Source organism: Macaca mulatta, chromosome 3 (genome assembly GCF_049350105.2).
Source record: "Macaca mulatta isolate MMU2019108-1 chromosome 3, T2T-MMU8v2.0, whole genome shotgun sequence".
NCBI lineage: Eukaryota > Metazoa > Chordata > Mammalia > Primates > Cercopithecidae > Macaca > Macaca mulatta.
This window is the reverse complement of record NC_133408.1, coordinates 46089304-46107500: the sequence shown is the minus strand read 5'-3', so window position 1 is coordinate 46107500 and position 18197 is coordinate 46089304. Positions and strand designations below refer to the sequence as shown.

Genomic DNA, 18197 nt, shown 5'->3' with positions numbered 1-18197 from the left:
AAATAAAAGAAGACCCCATTCAGTTATGTGTACATATCTTCATTTCAAATTCACTCAATATACTAACTAACTGCAAAGGAATATAAAACATTTTAGCCAAAAGCAAATTGGTGCTATTGTATTATTTAGTAATAACATAATTTTAAATTAGGATGGTTGTATTTCTGAAACCCAATTCAGGAGAACTAAATGCTAACTTTTACTATTAAAATTAGAAATATCAATGCTTTGGGAAATGCTGAACCTGGAACCCATTCTAGCTTGGCTCTGCCACAATCTAAGTATGAAACCTCTGCGAAGTTATTTAGCTTCTACATCTCAGTTTCTTGATCTGGAAAATGAAGAGACTGAGCAAACTAACATATTAGTTAGATGTATATTCACTACGTACTAATTAGATGTATACTAATTACATTATAATCTAATCTAATCCATTATTGATGCTAGTACTGATTTTAAAAGGAGAACAGGAAGGGCTGGGCACTGTAGCTCATGCTTGTAATCCCACCACTTTGGGAGGCCGAGGCAGGAGGATCACTTGAGCCCAGAAGTTCAAGACCAGCCTGGGCAACACAGCAAGACTCTATCTCTACAAAAAAAATTTTTTTTAAAGCTGGGCATTGTGGCACGTGCCTGTGCTGTGGTCTTAGCTACTCAGAGGGCTGAAGTAAAAGGATCACCTCAGACTGGGAGTTCAAGGCAGCAGTGAGCTATGATGGTGCCACTGCACTCCAGCCTGGGCAACAGTATGAGATCCCATCTCTATTTAAAAAAAATAAAAAACAAAAAAAGGAGAATGGGAAATAAAATATAACGTGAAGATACTAGGGCAGTTTCTGGATCTCACTTAGGAAGTAGAAACTTTGGACAGTTACCTAAACTCTCTGAGGATATTATTTCCCGCCTTCCTTACAGGACTATTGTGAAGATTGCATGAGTTAATATATGCAAAGTTTATGAAGTTTCTAACACTGCCTACGGGAAATGCTCGTAAGTGTTGTGCTGTTATTTACAGAGCACTTATGTGTCAGATACTGTGTTGTGTGCCTTTTAGTCTTTCTCATTTAGTCTGAGATGGGTATTATCTCTAAGATAGGTATTATCTCCATTTCACAGATAAGGAAAGAGAATCTAAGAGGTTAAGTTTTGAAAATGGGCACACTGGCTGGTCTGTAGTCCCAGCTACTCAGGAGGCTGAAGTGGGAGGATCACTGGAGCCCAGGAATTCCAGGCCAGCCTGGGCAATATAGCAAGACCTCATATCAAAAAAAAAAAGGTAAAGTTTTGGAAGTGGGTTCAAATCAAGTATATATCTAACACCCAAATTCTTTTTCTTGTTTAATGCTTCACTTATTCATTCAACAAATATTTACTGAACTCCTATCATGTACTCAAAAGGGATAAAATAATGAACAGAACACATAATATTCATGCCATCAGAGACAGGGGAGGCAGCAGCAGAAGTAAGACAGGTATCAAACAAAAAGACTAAGGATACAGAACCATGAGGGGGGTTGTGCCAACAACTAAGGGAACATATAACTGTGAGACATCATTTACTATATGTAACCAAGGGTGGAGGACACCTTCCTGAAGACGTGACACTTAACGCTAAAACTTGAAAGGCAAGTAGGAGTTACCCATGAAAAGGCAGAAAAGAAGATTCTAAGAAAAGCATATGCAAAGGCACAAAATCAAGAGAAAGCACGAGTGTAAAAGGCATAAACAGAGTTCAGCATCTTGGAGAAGGAAACAGAAAAGAAAGGAGTTCAACTTCTAAGGTTTTTTTGAGACAGTCTCACTCCGTCGCCCAGGCTGGAGTACAGTGGTGTGAACTTGGCTCGCTGCAATCTCTGACTCCAGGATCCAAGCAATTCTCCTGCCTCAGTCTCTCGAGTAGCTGGGACTGTAGGCATGCGCCACCACACCTGGCTAACGGTTTTTTGTTTTTTTTTTTTAAGTGGAGATAGGTTTTTCACCATGTTGGTCAGGCTGGTCTCGAACTCCTGATCTCAGGTGATCCATCTGCCTTGTCCTCCCAAACTGCTGGAATTACAGGCATGAGCTACCACACCTGGACTGGAGTTCAACTTTATTTATTTATTTATTTTTTTGAGACAGTCTCGCTCTGTCGCCCAGGCTCGAGTGCAGTGGCATGATCTCGGTTCACTGCAAGCTCTGCCTCCCGGGTTCACGCCATTCTCCTGCCTTAGCCTCCCGAGTAGCTGGGACCACAGGCACCTGCCACCACACCCCGCTAATTTTTTGTATTTTTGGTAGAGATGGGGTTTCACCGGGTTAGCCAGGATGGTCTCGATCTCCTGTCCTCAGGTGATCTGCCCACCTCGGTCTCCCAAAGTGCTGGGATTACAGGCGTAAGCCACCGTGCCCGGCCTAGAGTTCAACTTTTACTATCAGGAGTCTGACAAGCTGGTGAGAACAGACACCTGGGCGGTTAAATGTGGGGCTCAAGAGAAAGATCTGGAGTTGTCTATCATATTACGCAATTTCAGAAGAGGGGTCTGTAAAGGAAGGACAGTGAAACAGTCAAAAATCAGAAAGCAGTATGGAGCAAGGAAAGAAAACCACTGTGGGTTTTTTTGTTTTGTTTTGTTTTGAGACGGAGTTTCACTCTTTTTGCCAGGCTGGAGTGCAATGGCACCATCTCGGCTCACTGCAACCTCCGCCTCCCAGGTTCAAGTGATTCTCCTGCCTCAGCTTCTGGAGTAGCTGGGATTACAGAGCTCACCACCACGCCCGGCTAACACACCTAAGCACCTGTTTCCTGGGCCAACTTGGTGCAGATTTCTGGGGCCTCCACTCACACAGAACACTGTATGGGGAGGTGGCCCCAGGAGCTGTGCAGAAACCAAATAGCTTCTCTCCAAGCAGACAGTGAATGTGTCGGGCAGAAGAACTGTGTTTGGCACCTTTCGTCCCTAAAGGTTAAGACTTTTGATGAAACACCCACAATCAAGTATTCAAGAAAAAGAGGGAGAAGATTCATGCTGGAACACTGAACTAACTGCCAGGTTATCAAGAAGTCAAACATATTTGCATGTAAGTCCATATTAACTAATGATTACACAGCTTTCAAATATCTGCATTTCAAATTTCTCCAATAAGGCTGGGCACAGTGACTCATGCCTGTAATCCTAGCACTTTATTTAGGAGGACGAGGTGGGACTATCGCTTGGGCCCAGGAGTTCAAGACCAGCTGGGGCAATATAGCAAGACCATGTCTAAAAGAGAAAAGAATTTATCCAGTTAAAACAATTCATTCAAGCTGGGCATGGTGGTGCCCGCCTGTAGTCCCTGCTACTCGGGAGCTGAAGCAGGAAGATCATCTGAGCCCAGGAGTTCAATGTTGTGGTATGCTAGGATGGCACCTGTGAATAGGTACTATACTCCATAGCAAGACCCTGTCTCTAAAAAAACATTTTTATAATTAAAAAAAGATTTATTCAACAAGCTACCTGGTTATTCTGCAAGTATCTCAACTCAGCCACCAGCTTTTTGATCCAGATAAATTGTTCATGTGATTCCTAACCTGAAGGTTTGTCTTGAAAGATGGCCCATTTAATAATGAAGCTGTAAGACTCCTGAAATCACTGGGAGTTTTTTAAATTTCACTCACCTCATTTAAACATTTTTCTGGGGTGGTAGTAATTTAGAGAACTGCTTCTTTTTTTTTTGAGACAGAGTCTCACTCTGTCGCCCAAGCCGGAGCGCAGTGGCACCATCTCGGCTCAGTGTAAGCTCCGCCTCCCGGGTTCACACCATTCTCCTGCCTCAGCCTCCCGAGAAGCTGGGACTACAGGCGCCTGCCACTGCACCTGGCTGATTTTTTGTATTTTGAGTAGAGATGGGGTTTCACCATATTAGCCAGGATGGTCTCGATCTCCCGACCTCATGATCCACCCGCCTCGGCCTCCCAAAGTGCTGGGATTACAGCCGTGAGCCACTGTGCCCCGCCAAGAACTGCTTCTTGATGGTCATTCTAGTATTTAATTCTCTGAAGAATTCAGTCATCTGAATTTCATTTAAGGTAAATGTTGATACACAGACTGCAAAAGTCATTACTTGGAAAAGCCCTAATTGTACTGCCTCGCAGATAGAGAGAGAGATATATATATGTAGATTATATACCTATATATATAATATTATATATATGTAATATTTTGAAACAGTGTCTCGCTTTGTTGCCCAGGCTGAAGTGCAGTGGCATGATCTCCGCTCACTGCAACCTCTGCCTCCCAGGTTCAAGTGATTCTCTGCCTCAGCCTTCCGAGTAGCTGGGACTCCAGGCCAGGCATGTGCCACCATGCTCGGCTAGATTTTTGTATTTGGAGTAGAGACAGGGTTTCATCATGTGGGCCAGGTTGGTCTCGAACTCCTGGCCTCAAGTGATCCACCTGCCTCAGCCTCCCAAAGTGCTGGGATTACAGGCGTCAGCCACCACACCCAGACTTGCCCCACTAACTTCTAGTTGTTAATCAATGCATCTGAGACCAAAAGCCAGGAAGGAGGTAACCTGATAACTGCAAATCCTAAAAAGGAGAATAAAGTCTCAGAACCTCAAGAAGGTCAGATATTTACAGATATTTAATCCAGACAGCCCTATGTCCACGCTCGGAGCCCTGACTCAAGGGCTTGTTCCTGCGGGTTCACAGACTGCCCATTTCAGCCTCTCCGATAAACCTGCCAGGACTATGGTTCTCTCAGAGCAGTTCTTCCAGCAAAATGCGGAATGCAGGCATATCCTCTTCTGCCTCTCACCTTTTTTTTTATATATATATGTATTTTTTAAACAGCTTGTTTTAGCAGCTTGGGCAGAAGAGAAAGCTCTTTAGCTAGATCTCTAAATATCTCAAGGTTTTTTTCTAGCTCAGCTCAAGGCAACAAGTCCTTGAAAATGTCTATTAAAAAAAAGCTAAGATACTATCCATTAGTACAGATAGTAGGGTATTTGATTCAACCCCACCAGCATGTATTTAACGTTTGTTAATACAAAAAACCTTATGGAAGCTAGGGAACATTTTCTCTATTGTTCTTAGATTATTATCCTCACATTTTAAAAAAGAAACGTTGGCTGGGCGCAGTGGGTTACACCTATAATGCCAGCACATTGGGAAGCCGAAGCAGGAGGTTCGCTTGAGCCCCGAGTTCGACCAGACTGGGCAACATAGCGAGAAAGAAAGAAAAATTAGCCAAGCATAGTGTCTGACACCTGTAGTCCCACCTACTCAGGAGGACCACCTGAGCCCAGGAGTTCAAGGCTGCAGTGAGCTGTGACTGCACCACTGTACGGCAAGACCCTGTCTCTTAAAAATTTTTTTAATCAAATAAACAATAAAAATCGGAAACATGATCCTTTTGTAGTTTGTAAGCATGATGATTGGGGTTTCATGCTTATGTGTGAGACGTGTCTCCCTTAAATCTTGTTATGATGTCAGCACATTACCCATCTGATGTGAAAAAAATAAGTAACAAAAGTGACTTTCTCATCTGTCTATGAGACTAACTGGTACCCAGGTGAACCAAAGAGTTGGGCAAAATACGAGATAACTTTTTTCAGGTGTTGGATTAGGGGCAATACCAGAGCATGACTCCCAGGAGAAGGGAAATTCACATGCTGAGCCCTATGACCACCATGGTTCTCTGCCTAGGTACGATTTTCCAACTGGGGTTCAGCAAGCTGGGTCCACGCAGGGGTCATGGCCTGCTGAGCTGAGGAGTAAAATCCTTAGTGTTCAGGAGAGCTAAACTGGCTGGAATCTGGAGGGCATAGCACCAGAGAAAAGCAAACCACAGAGCAGGCCTCCAGTGAAGCCAGCTGAGGGCTGGACTGCACACACATAGGGTGACACTGCCTGAAGCTCACCACAGAGTACTTGCTTCAAGACTGAGAGATGCGGCCGGGCGTGGTGGCTCATGTTTGTAATCTTAGCACTTTGGGAGGCCGAGGTGGGCGGATCGCCTGAGGTCAGGAGTTCGTGACCAGCCTAGGCAACATGGCGAAACCCCATCTCTACTAAAAATACAAAAATTAGTGGGTCGTGGTGGTGCACACCTGTGGTCCCAGCTACTCCAGAGGCTGAGGTGGGCCCAGGAAGTTGTGACTGCAGTGAGCTGTGACCACACCACTCTACTCCAGCCTGGGCGACAGAGGGAGACCCTATCTTAAAAAAAAAAAACAAATTGCAAGATGAATGAAGATACCATACATCTAGTAATGCTAGAGAATGCTGGATTTCAAGCCTAGCCGGAGTGCAAAGACCTACTTAACATCTTAATAACATCCCAGACCTCACACATCCAGCTAGACCATGTCCTAGAACATGGCCTATTCTAGACCAACCCCAACAAAGCCTAAAATCAGCCTCTGATGAGATCCAAAGGCAGAATTTGAAGGTTGAATCCCACCAAGTTAGAGACCTGGGAAAGACCTTGGGCCATCCACAGATCCTCCCCAAAGCATAAAACCAATCCTATGCAAATTCAGTGGGATCAGCTGGTAACTGAACTGCCTACAAAACACTGACATTCTTCAGAGGGAGATAACAGGATATAGACTCCCTACGATGTCTCACATGTAATGTCCACTGTACAGTAAAAAAAATTACTAGATGGTTGGGAACAGTGGCTCACATCTGTAATTCCAGCACTTTGGGAGGCTGAGGCAGGAGTTTGAGACCAGACTGGGCAACATGGTGAAACCTCGTCTCTACAAAATATACAAAAATTAGCCAGGTATGGTAGTGCATGCCTGTAGTCCCAGCTACTCAAGAGGCTGAGGTGGCAGGCTCACCCAAGCCCAGGAGGTTGAGGTTGCTCTGAGCCGAAATGGTACCACTGCACTCCAGACTGGGTGACGGTAAGACCTTGTCTCAAAATATATAAATATATAAATTACTAGACAAGGAAACAGGATAACGAGGCCCACAGCCAATAGAAATTGACCTTCATATAGCCCAAATGTTGGCTTTAATACACGAAGACTTTAAAACAGCCCTCATACAGTAAGTATGCTCAAAACATAAAAGAGTATGGTCTTAATAAACGAAGATGGGGAATCTGCAGATAAACGAAATCTATAAAGAACCAAATGGAAATTCTAGAACTGAAAGCACAATAGGTAAAATTTTTAAAAATACAAAACATAAACTGAAATTCTAAGAAAAACCCAGCAGGTTGGAGATAACAAAAAAATTCTCAGAAGATCAACAGAAATTATCCAATGTAAAGGACAAAAAGAAAAAAGACTGAAGAAAAATGAAAAGTGTCTGAGGGACACGCAGTACATATAAAATTGTAGGATATGTGGTCCACAAGAGAGAAAGTTCTTTCTTGATCAAGGTCACAGATGTTCTAATTAGCAGAACCAGAAATGACATCCAGATCTCACTGCATAGGAATACACCATCAAATTACCTGAACACAACAAATTTACAACATAAATCTGAGTGCATCTCGGCCAGGCACAGTGGCTCATGCCTGTAATCCCAGCACTTTGGGAGGCCAAGGCAGGTGGATCACCTGAGGTCAGGAGCTCAAGGCCAGCCTGGCCGACATGGTGAAACCCCGCCTCTACTAAAAATGCAAAAATCAGCTGGGCATGGTGGTGCACACCTGTAATCCCAACTACTTGGGAGGCTAAGGCAGGAGAATCACTTGAACCCGGGAGGTGGAGGTTGCGATGAGCCAAGATCACGTCACTGCACTCCAGCCTGGATGACAGAGTCAGACTCCGCCTCAAAGAAGACAATAAACAAGCTAGGTGAGATGGCTGATGCCTGCAATGCCAGCACCTTGAGAGGTTGAGGCAGGTAGATCACTTGTGGTCAGGAGTTCAAGGCCAGCCTGACCAACATGGCGAAACCCTGTCTCTACTAAAAATACAAATATTACCCAGGCATGGTGGCAGGCACTATAATCTCAGCTACTCTTGAGGCTGAGTCAGGAGAATCGCTTGAACCTGGAAGGCAGAGGTTGCAGGGAGCCAAGATCACGCCACTGCACCCCAGCCTGAGCGACAAGAGCGAAACTCCATCTCAAACAAAAATCAAAAAAGAAAGAAACTAAACACAAGAATAATCTGAGTACATCCCAACAGGCATGGTAGCCTATAAGAGCTATCATATTTTAAAATGAAACAATGTTGTTAAAACAACCAAAACAAAACTGACAACCCTCAACATGGTGTGGGGTTGGCTATCATTAGCGTGCAGATGGAAAACACTGTGTACAAAGTTTCAAATGTCAGTTTTGAAATATAATAAATTACTTGAACAAAGACAATGATCTTTGAGTTGCTAGTAAAAAGACTGACAAAGCAGGAACAGGAAAGTGCATGACAGTATTTACCTCAAAATGAAAAATACAAAATATAATGCTCATACCTCAAAATTTTCACTAACTTCTTGCATCATTTTCAACTTCGTTTCATCAGCTGTAAATGGCAATACAAGCATCAGGTAATTGAAATTATGTTAAGGAAATTATGTTAATGCAAAACTTGGATTTAGTAATTTAAGAGAAGCAATCAGATCTTATCAGTTTGACTGTCATGGCCTAATAGAAGGCACATAGCTAGTTCCCTACAACCAGTCGCACACATTTGTACTCTCAGACATACACACGCATGCACTGACAAGCATATACATACACACAAACATACACACATGTGCCTCTTTGGGGCTACAGCCAGTATTACTCATCACTTTGCTTCTCTACAAGGCAGAGAAAAGGAAAACGAGAATAAAAGTTAATGTTACAATTAATTTTAAAGTGCACAACATTGGAGCTGAGATGGATGTGTCATATTTATGCATTTCTTTCCTTCTTTTTGAGAGAGAATCTCGCTCTGTCACCCAGGCTGAAGGGCAGTGGCATGATCTCGGCTCACTGCAACCTCTGCCTCCTGGGTTCAAGTGATTCTCCTGCCTCAGCCTCCCGAGTAGCTGGGACTACAGGCGTGAGCCACCACGCCTGGCTAATTTTTGTACTTTCGTAGAGACAGGTTTCACCACGTTGGCCAGGCTAGTCTCAAACTCCTGACCTCAGGTGATCCACCTGCCTCGGCCTCCCAAAGTGTTGGGATTACAGACGTAAGCCACCACGTCCAGCCTTGTTTATGCATTTCTTAATGACAAAAAGGATCAACTCACGTGTATTCACATCTGTGAGAGCTGCCACGAACTGAAGGTACTTTTTCATCAAAGTGGTCTGGTCAACCACCGTGGCCCCCTGTGTTGCAACAAATGCCATTTTTCTTTTGGGCTGGTTTGATTCTCAAGAGAAAAGTATCAGGTCCATGAGTTTAACCAGCCTATGAAAAGAAGCATAGAGTTAGTCAACTTACGGAGGGCACAGGATCACAATCTCTGTGAAAATCTTACCTAAATGCCTATATAATCGATATGCTTTCATCTTAATCCAGAATCTAACACTATTCCTTCTGGTTTTTTGAATATGAAGTTTACCCATTTTGTCTATTAATTCTGAAACATGATTTTTCTACGCAGATATTTTCTTTCCTATGGTATTTCCTCTTTCCCTGAGTCAGTGGTTGGCAAACGTTTTCTGTAAAGAGCCATATAGTAGATATTTTAATCTTTGTGGCCACACAGTCTGTCACAACTACTCAGCTCTGCTATAACCAGAAAGCAGTCACAGACAGACAACATGTAAACAAATGAGTGAGGCTGTGTTCCAATAAAACTTTATTTATGGATGCTGAAATCTGAATTTCATATAACTCTCATTTACCATGAAATATCCTTCCTCTTTTCCCCAGCCATTTAAAAATATAAAACCATTCTTAGTTCATGGGCGGTATAAAACAAGGCAGCAGGCCAGGCGCGGTGGCTCACGCCTAGAATCCCAGCACTTTGGGAGGCCAAGGCAGGGAGATCACGAGATCAGGAGTTCCAGACTAGCCCGGGCAACATGATGAAATCCCATCTCTACTAAAAATACAAAAATTAGCCAGGCATGGTAGCGGGCACCTGTAATCCCAGCTACCCGGGAGGCTTGAGGCAGTAGAATCACTTGAACCCGGGAGGTGGAGATTGCAGTGAGCCAAGATTGTGCCACTGCACTCCAGCCTGGGCAATAGAGCAAGACTCAGTCTCGGGGGGAGGGAAAAAAAAAAAAACCAAGCAGCAGGCTGGATCGAGGCAACCTTGGTTGTACGTGTGACTGGTTCCCAAACTTCAGCCGACATCAAAATCCCCAAGTGCCAAAGGTGGGCTCCCAAGCAGCCCCCCTTCAGACTGTGGTTATGTGAGGGGCACGGGAAACTATGAATTCTGTTTGTAGCTGGCAGACAGTAGGTACTCAACGGCTGCACCCAGCTGACACACAGATGGAGACTTGGTTTCTATTTTAACAGGTGTCACAAAGTATCCCGAGAAGCTGGTGAAATAAGTTGCTTTAACCCCTCCTCCTTGCATAATCCTGCTCTGCACTAAGTGGCAGTTTCACTGCTTCGTTTTCTTTCAACAGACACACCAGGACCTCCTCTGCAGGCCTACCGGATACACTGCTTTGCAGCGGACACAGGTGACACTAGAGAGCTCCTTCCGGGCACTCTCCTAAACACCAAAAACGCTTCTTCCATGCACAGAGCATGCCCACAGGTGTCCCAAAACACGCCCACCAGAAGCCCCAGCCTTCTGGCTCCAGGTAGGAAAAGCCACGAAGGAAACCAAGGCGGGGGAGTGTGTCATGCCCTGCTAGGGCACCTGGCAACTACCTGTTCCAGGTGACACCCCCGCCCCAAGACAGAAGACCCCACACCCCCTTCCCCATCGGGCCAAGACATGGGGTTCTCGGGCCTCTCCCTGCCCATCCCCAACGCAGGGTACCCAAGACTCGGGGATCACGGCCTCTCCCTGCCCATCCCCAACCCAGGGTACCCAAGACTCGGGGGTCACGGCCTCTCCCTGCCCATCCCCATCCCAGGGGACCCAAGACTCGGGATCACGGCCTCTCCCTGCCTAAGAACCTCCCTAGTCCTGTCCAAACTTCGCCCTTCCCACGGAAGTCGACAACTCTTCCATTTCCCGGGGTCCCGCGGAGCCTGGGGGCCTTGGCCGGGGGGAAACGCCCCCATTCCGCGTGTCTGAGGGAAAGCAACTTCACCACCCCGAACGCCGAAAGCCCAGGCCTGGCTGGCGCGGCGCCCGCTCCCACTCCCGGGGACAAAACGGCCCTGCCGCCCCCAGACCCCGCCGAGCCCTGCCTGAGGCGGCGCCGCCAGGCCAGAGGGGGCGCTGTGGTCGCAGCTACCTTCTCTCCCCTCGCCGGGCCTAACGAGCCCAGTGCCTGCGTAGAGGCCCGGAGGTGCCAGGTTGGCCGGGGGGCGCCTCCGGAGGGACAGGACCGCAACGTCCCACCCGATCTCTCAGCTCGCAAACGGCCCTCCGGTTCCCTCCTTTTGTCGCCGTCCCTGGCGCTCTGCGACCGCGTCCCAGGCCGAGCTACGGCGAGCGACGAGCGCCAATTCCCGCGCCCGCGAGCTCTGCGCCTCCCACAGCTTCCTCTCAGCTCGGCCGCAAACGCCGTCGGCCCCGCAGCCCCGGGTGGGCTCTGGCTGGGGCCTAGAGGATCCCGGGGCGCTGGGAGCCCCCAGCTCCATCCCTCCGCGGAGCCGCCGCGCCGCAGAGGCCTCCCCACGCCTGGGGGCTACGCGCACCTCCCGGGGCCGTTCGGACCCCCGCCCGCCAACTTGCCCCTACCTCGGCGGCCGGGTTCCCGCAGGCCCGGCCCGCGACCCCTGCGACCCCCAGCCGAGTCCTCGTCGCAGCCGCTTGGCCGCGCGCAGTCCCGCCCCCGCTTAAAGCGGCCGCGCCCGCCGACCGAGCGCCAGGCCCCGGCGCGCCGCCCCCAAGTGGGTGCGGCCTGGGCGGGCGCGGGCGCGGGCACGGGGAGGGGCGTCCGCCGTCCGGGTGGGCCCCAGCCCTTTAAACCCCCGCCAGCCGTCACGGGGCCGGGCCGGCGCCCGGGTTCTAGGGGCTCCTTTTTCCCTAAGTCTCCTCCCAAGAGCCAGGCCGCGGGGAATGCTCGGGGATCCTGGGGGTGGGGGGCTTCCCCAGTTGGCAGCGATGGGGCCCAGGTATTGTCCACCACTGGACTGAAGGTGGCAGGCAGGGTAGGATTTGCCACCTCCACTCCTCGCTCCCGGCCCCCCGCTGCCCTCCTGGGGTTCTTCTCGGCCCGCAGAAAGGAGAGGAAGCCAAGAGGGTCTTTGGGAAAGTGAAGGCTGGAGATGGACCGAGACCCTGTTAGTGAAAGAAAGTCCAGGTGGGCTTCCTGGAAGTGGCCGCCCAGGTGCAGAAAGGCCCCATTGGTTCTGCAGCTGCTTTACCTCCGAGGCTGGATCCACCTGGCAGGCAGATCTACCTCCATCAAAACTGGATGGAGAGAGGCCTAAGCCAGGCCAGAGCAATGAAAGGACAGAGTGGGGATGGAGCCAGGAGAGGTGGCATGGGCCAGACCAAAAGGTGTCTCGAAGGTTAAGGTACGGTCAGGCACCATGGTTACCATGTTACAGGGACAGAGTGTGGAAGCATGACGTGAACTTGGCCACCTCCAGGCCCTGGTTCCACCTCCTACACCTTCCTTCACCTAACCCCCACCCTCACCCCATTTACCACTAACCCACCAAGATCATTATGTTCCCTTCCCAGACAGATACATTGCACACCCTACAATAAATAAATGCCGCGATGCCCGTGGGTACCCTGGAGGGGAGGTGCTCTTTTCTGAAATAAGCTCCTTACTTGTTTAATGTTGCCACTCGAGAACAAAGCCACAGCTGAAATGTTGGGATTGTGAATGGATGTTTTTAGCACCAGTTAATTCTGCCCCAGGAGAAACAAAATGGCTCAGAATAGCCCTTCCATCACGGAAGAAGTTGCCTGTTTGCAAGCAAAATCTGCTATTGTCTTACCTCCACTGCCCCCCAAAAAGTGGGAGGTCCAGGCCGGCTGTGGTGGCTCATGCCTGTAATCCCAGCATTTCAGGAGGCCAACGTGGGAGGACTTTGAGTTCAGAAGTTCATGACCAGCCTGGCCAACAGCCAGACCTTGTCTTTGCAAAAAAAATACAAAAATTAGTCGGGCTTAGTGGCAGGCACTTGTGGTCCCAGCTACCGGGGAGGCTGAGGTGGGAGCGAGACTTTGTCTCAGAAAATAAAAATAAAAAAATAATAAGTAGGAGGTCCAAAGTTGAAGACTGAAATATTTGAGGGCTGAAATTAGTGTGCTAAACGATTGTTTAATATTGTTTTTTGAGGAGAGTTAGGAAAACAGCTGTAGACACTTTTTTAAAATAAGTTTTGGCTCAATTGCATATGATAAAGACCTACAGTTAAGCCTGGCCCTAACATTGGCAAAATCCTTGCGCTTTCAGGTGGCCTAAGCTTCTATCAAAGTAGTCATCACACTTTCATGATTTTTGCCTGTTTTCTCATCTGTCTCCTGAATTAGAGGTGAGGGACGGTGTCAGCTTCCTCCCGATCAGGTAAATTAGATCACATTCACTCCTCTGCTTAAAATCCTTCAGGATTTTTGGAGATTTTTTCGGAATCCCAGCTATTCAGGAGGCTGAGGTGGGAGGATTGCTTCAAGCCAGGAATTCGAGACCCACTTGGGCAACATAGCGAGACCCCATCCCTAAAAAATATTTTAAAAATTAGCAGGGCATGGTGGTATGCACCCGAAGTCCCAGCTACTCGGGAGGCTAAGGCAGGAGGATGGCTTAAGCCCAGGAGTTGAAGTCTGCAGTGAGCTATGATCACACCACTGCACTCCAAATTAGGTGACAGAGAGAGGCCCTGTCTTTAGAAAACGAAGGAATAGGCTGGGCGTGGTGGCTCACACCTGTAATTCCAGCACTTTGGGAGGCTGAGGCGGGTGGATCACTTGAGGCCAGGAGTTTGAGACCAGCCTGGCCAACAAGGTGAAACGCCATCTATCCTAAAAATACAAAAATTAGCCAGGCTTGGTGGTGAGTGCCTGTAATCCCAGCTATTTGGTAGGCTGAGGCAGGAGAATTGCTTGAACCCAGGAGACAGAGGTTGCAGTGAGCCAAGATGGCACCACTGCACTCCAGCCTCGGCGACGGAGCAAGACTCCTTCTCAAAAAAAGAAAAAAAAAAAAAAAAAAAGGATATCCCTGAACTCATTTTGACCCCTCCAAGCTACTCCAGGATTTAGCCCCAAATGCATCTCCCAGGAGCTGATTCCAAGTCATCGTTACCTGCCCGGCACCCCCTGACCTCCCATAGTTAATTTCCAATGCAGGACAATGAGGATGTGTGGTAGGGATATGGACCCCAGGGCTACTGCCCTCGAATGACCAAAGAAGATTTGATTATACCACCTTGCTAGGGCCAACAGACCAACTAACACTAACTTTCATCAACAAGAATTGACATCAAAGAAGTGTAAACTTTCCATTACCCAGAAAAATTCAATGAACCAAAACAGGCCACCATCCCTCCCCCACCACTCCCTCCCAGAGCCAGATGAATGAGGTCTGACTGTTCACAACATCTGATCTGTCCCCAGGTCCCAGACCCTTACCCGTGGCTGCCGTTCTAGATGTTTGGCTCCAGGCATCCCCTGTTAAGGCTGCCCTCAGTGTCTGTTTTGAGCAGTGCTCACCTCGCCAGGGGAGAGAATGTCCCCTCTGTGCTGCTGTGACCATATGAGATGGTGTCTGCAAAAGCAGTCCAAGGTCAGTACGGAGGAGGCACGGACAAACGGCTTCCAACACTGAGTCATGTTCGAGGCTTCGGGGGAGTTATCAAAGGGAGGCCTCATCTTATTCTTTCAGCCAATCCACAAGCATCTACTTTGCACCCAATTACATGCTAAGTAGCAGGGATGAAGACACATGGCATAGGCGAGGATGCTTGGAGGAGGGTCAAAGTCACCCTGGTAAGAGGTACTTGTGGCCCCTATAGGCTAGGCTGGGAGAATTTGTGGGGGGAAAAATGACTCTTGAGGCCGGGCACAGTGGCTCATGCCTGTAATCCCAGTACTTTGGGAGGCTGAGGCAGGAGGATCACTTGAGACTAGGAGCTCAAGACGGCCTGGGCAACATAGTGAGACCCCATCTCTACCAAAAATCTAAAGAATTAGCTGGGCATGGTGGTGCATGCCTGTAATCCCAGCTACTTGGGAGGCTGAGGTGGGAGGATCACTTGATCCCAAGAGTTAGAGGGTGCAGTGACCTACAAGTCACAATTGTGCCACTGCACTCCAGAATGCGCAACAGGGAGAGAACCTGTCTCAAAAAAAAAAAAGGAGGATGACCAAGAAGACTCTTGGGATGATCAGACTTATTTGTACCATTTGTACCCAGACAACTGAGTGCTGTGCTTTCCCACTTCAGTAACCGCTAGCCCCATGTGCAGTGTGGCCCATCTGAATGGAGATGAAATCGCAGTGTAAAATGCACATGAGATGGTGAACCCTTACAAAAAAAAAAAAAGGCTACAGTGCAGGGGCGCGATCTTGGCTCACTGCAACCTCTGCCCCTCAGTTGAAGAGATTCCCGTGCCTCAGCCTCCAGAGTAGCTGGGATTACAGCACCTGCCACCACGCCTGGCTAGGTTTTATATTTTCAGTAGAGATGGGGTTTCGCCATGTTGGCCAGGCTGGTCTCGAACTCCTGGCCTCAAGAGTTCCCCCCATCGGCCTCCCACAGTGTTGAGATTATCAATGTGAGCCACTGCTCCCAGTTTATTGATCATTTTTACATTGATTATACGTTGAAATGATATTTTGAATATGTGGAGTTTTATAACAGCAATAAAATTGATTTCACTTATTTCTTTTTTGAACTGTGACTACTCGAAAATCTAAAATTACATACATGGCTCCAATTCTGTTTCTAGCCAACAACATTAATTTTGGAAAGCCAAGTTGCACTCAGTGGTGTACACCTGTAATCCTTGCTACTCTGGAGGCCGAAGTGGGAGGATCACTTGTGGTCAGGAGTCTGAGACTAACCTGGGCAATGTAAAGAGACCCCTCTCTGAAAGAAAATGAAAGAAAAAAGAAAAGAAAAGCTAGCTTTCTGGACTGGGCACGGTGGCTCGCACCTGTAATCCCAGCACTTTGGGAGGTAGAGGCGGGTGGATAACTTGAGGCCAGGAGTTTGAGACCAGCCTGGCCAACGTGGTGAAACCCCGTCTCTACTAAGAAATACAAAAATTAGCTGGGCATGGTGGTGTGCGCCTGTAATCCCAGCTGCTCAGGAGGCTGAGGCAGGAGCGTCGCTTGAATTCAGGAGGCGGAAGTTGCAGTGAGCCAAGATCCTGCCACTGCACTCCAGCCTGGGCAACAGAGCTAGACTCCATCTCAAAAAATAAAAGAAAAAGAAAAAAATCAAAAGGAAACCTAGCCTTCTGAGAGGATTTTCTGCCCCTCCCTTATCGGATACTCCCTGGAAGAGTGAAGCTTCCCAGCTTGTTATGGGATGGAGCAGAGATGGGTACTGTGAGGGTGGTGGTGGTGATGGGGTAAGGGTAATGCCTATGGAAAATCCTGGCTGGGCGTGGTGGCTCGTGCCTGCAATCCCAGCACTTTGAGAGGCAGCAGTGCGTGGATCACCTGAGGTCTGGAGTTCGAGACCAGCTTGGCCAACATGGCGAAACCCTCTCTCTACTAAAAAAAAAAAAAAAAAATTAGGCGTGGAGGCGGGCGTGTGTAATCCCAGCTACTTGGGAGTCTGAGGCAGAAGAATTGCTTGAACCTAGGAGCCAGAGGTTGCAGAGAGCCAAGATCGCACCACTGCGCTCTAGCCTGGGTGACAGAGCAAGACTCCGTCTAAAAAAAAAAAAAAAGAAAAAGAAAAAAAAGAAAATCCTGAGTGAAAAACAGGAAGTAGCCAAAGGGTGGCATCAGCATCAATTTCAGGGTGGCCTTGAAGGTGGCTTCCATAACATAGATAACACTGTGGCTGCTGTAAAATTCTTACTCAGTGAAATAAAGTTACACATTTTAGAAACAATACATCTTATTCTATTTGGTACATTTTAAAACGCAGGAGCAACCTGACCTTCCAATTATGTTAAACAGTCTTAAAGATTTGCAGCTTTGCAACCCTGACTATTTTCTTCTCAAGCGCTTCAAACTCCTGCTGAACAAGCCAATTTCTCCGAAGTCCTTCAGCAATTGCTATTTGACACCCAACACTGATTGAACCCTTTACTATGCCCTAAGCTCTGTTCTACATGTTAATTCCTTTTATCTTTACAATAGTCTCATTGTGTTGGGACTATGATGATGCCCATTTTAAAGAAAAAGGGGGCCTGACATGGTGGCTCATGCCTGTTGTCCCAGCTATTCCAGAGGCTGAAGCAGGAGGATCGCTTGAGCTCACGAGTTTGAGACCAGTCTGAGCAACCTAGCAAGATCCCATCTCTGTAAAAAATAATTTTTAAAAAAATTAGCAGAGAGGAAAGTGACTTCTCCAGAGTCCTGTAACTCTCAGGGAGAATCCAAATTCTCCTTGTTCCTAGGTCGGGTATTTATCACCACCGTGGCAGTTGATGTCACTAGGGGGTGACATCTGTCTAGCACTTTTTTTTTTTTTTTTTGAGAAGGAGTCTCATTCTGTCACCCAGACTGGAGTGCAGTGGTGCAATCTCGGCTCACTGCAAGCTCCGCCTCCCGTGTTCACGCCATTCTCCTGCCTCAGCCTCTCGAGTAGCTGGGACTACAGGCGCCCGCCACCACACCCGGCTAATTTTTTGTTTTTTTGTTTTTTAGTAGAGACAGGGTTTCACCGTGTTAGCCAGGATGGCCTCGATCTCCTGACCTCGTGATCTGCCCACCTTGGCCTCCCAAAGTGCTGGGATTACAGGCATGAGCCACCACACCCGACCCTCCCCCCTGCCTTTTTTTTTTTTGAGATGGAGTCTTGCTCTGTCATCCAGGCTGGAGTGCAGTGGCACAATCTTGGCTCACTGCAAACTCCACCTCCCAGGTTCAAGCGATTCTCCTTCCTCAGCCTTCCAAGTAGCTGGGATTACAGGTGCCTGCCACCATGTCTGGCTAATTTTTGTATTTTTAGTAGAGATGGGGTTTCACCATCTTGGTCAGGCTGGTCTCAACTCCTGAACTCATGATCCACCCGCCTCGGCCTCCCAAAGTGCTGGGATTATAGGTTTGAGT

The 18197-nt window shown here is 47.9% G+C and overlaps 1 protein-coding gene and 2 non-coding genes across 7 annotated transcripts in view; 1 reads left to right on the top strand and 2 right to left on the bottom strand.

Annotated features, from left to right (window-relative positions):
* TRRAP (transformation/transcription domain associated protein) overlaps nt 1-11873 on the bottom strand; it is a 135698-nt gene extending 123825 nt beyond the window's left edge. For 3 of the 5 annotated variants that reach the window (XM_077996187.1, XM_077996189.1, XM_077996190.1), the window contains exons 1-3: nt 11739-11873; nt 9171-9331; nt 8403-8452 (exon numbers count right to left, since the gene is read on the bottom strand). In XM_077996187.1, coding sequence (XP_077852313.1) covers nt 8403-8452; nt 9171-9270 — 150 coding nt within the window. In that variant the 5' untranslated portion in view covers nt 9271-9331; nt 11739-11873. The remainder of the gene's footprint in view (nt 1-8402; nt 8453-9170; nt 9332-11738) is intronic. The other 2 variants (XM_077996188.1, XM_028845548.2) reach the window with 1 other exon arrangement.
* Nucleotides 5371-5474, top strand: LOC114677259 (small nucleolar RNA U13). Its single transcript, XR_003728546.1, has one exon. It is a non-coding gene; the product is annotated as a small nucleolar RNA U13 (small nucleolar RNA).
* On the bottom strand, nt 8539-8734 carry LOC144340215 (small nucleolar RNA ZL1). Its single transcript, XR_013415964.1, has one exon. It is a non-coding gene; the product is annotated as a small nucleolar RNA ZL1 (small nucleolar RNA).
* Nucleotides 11874-18197: the final 6324 nt, after the last annotated feature.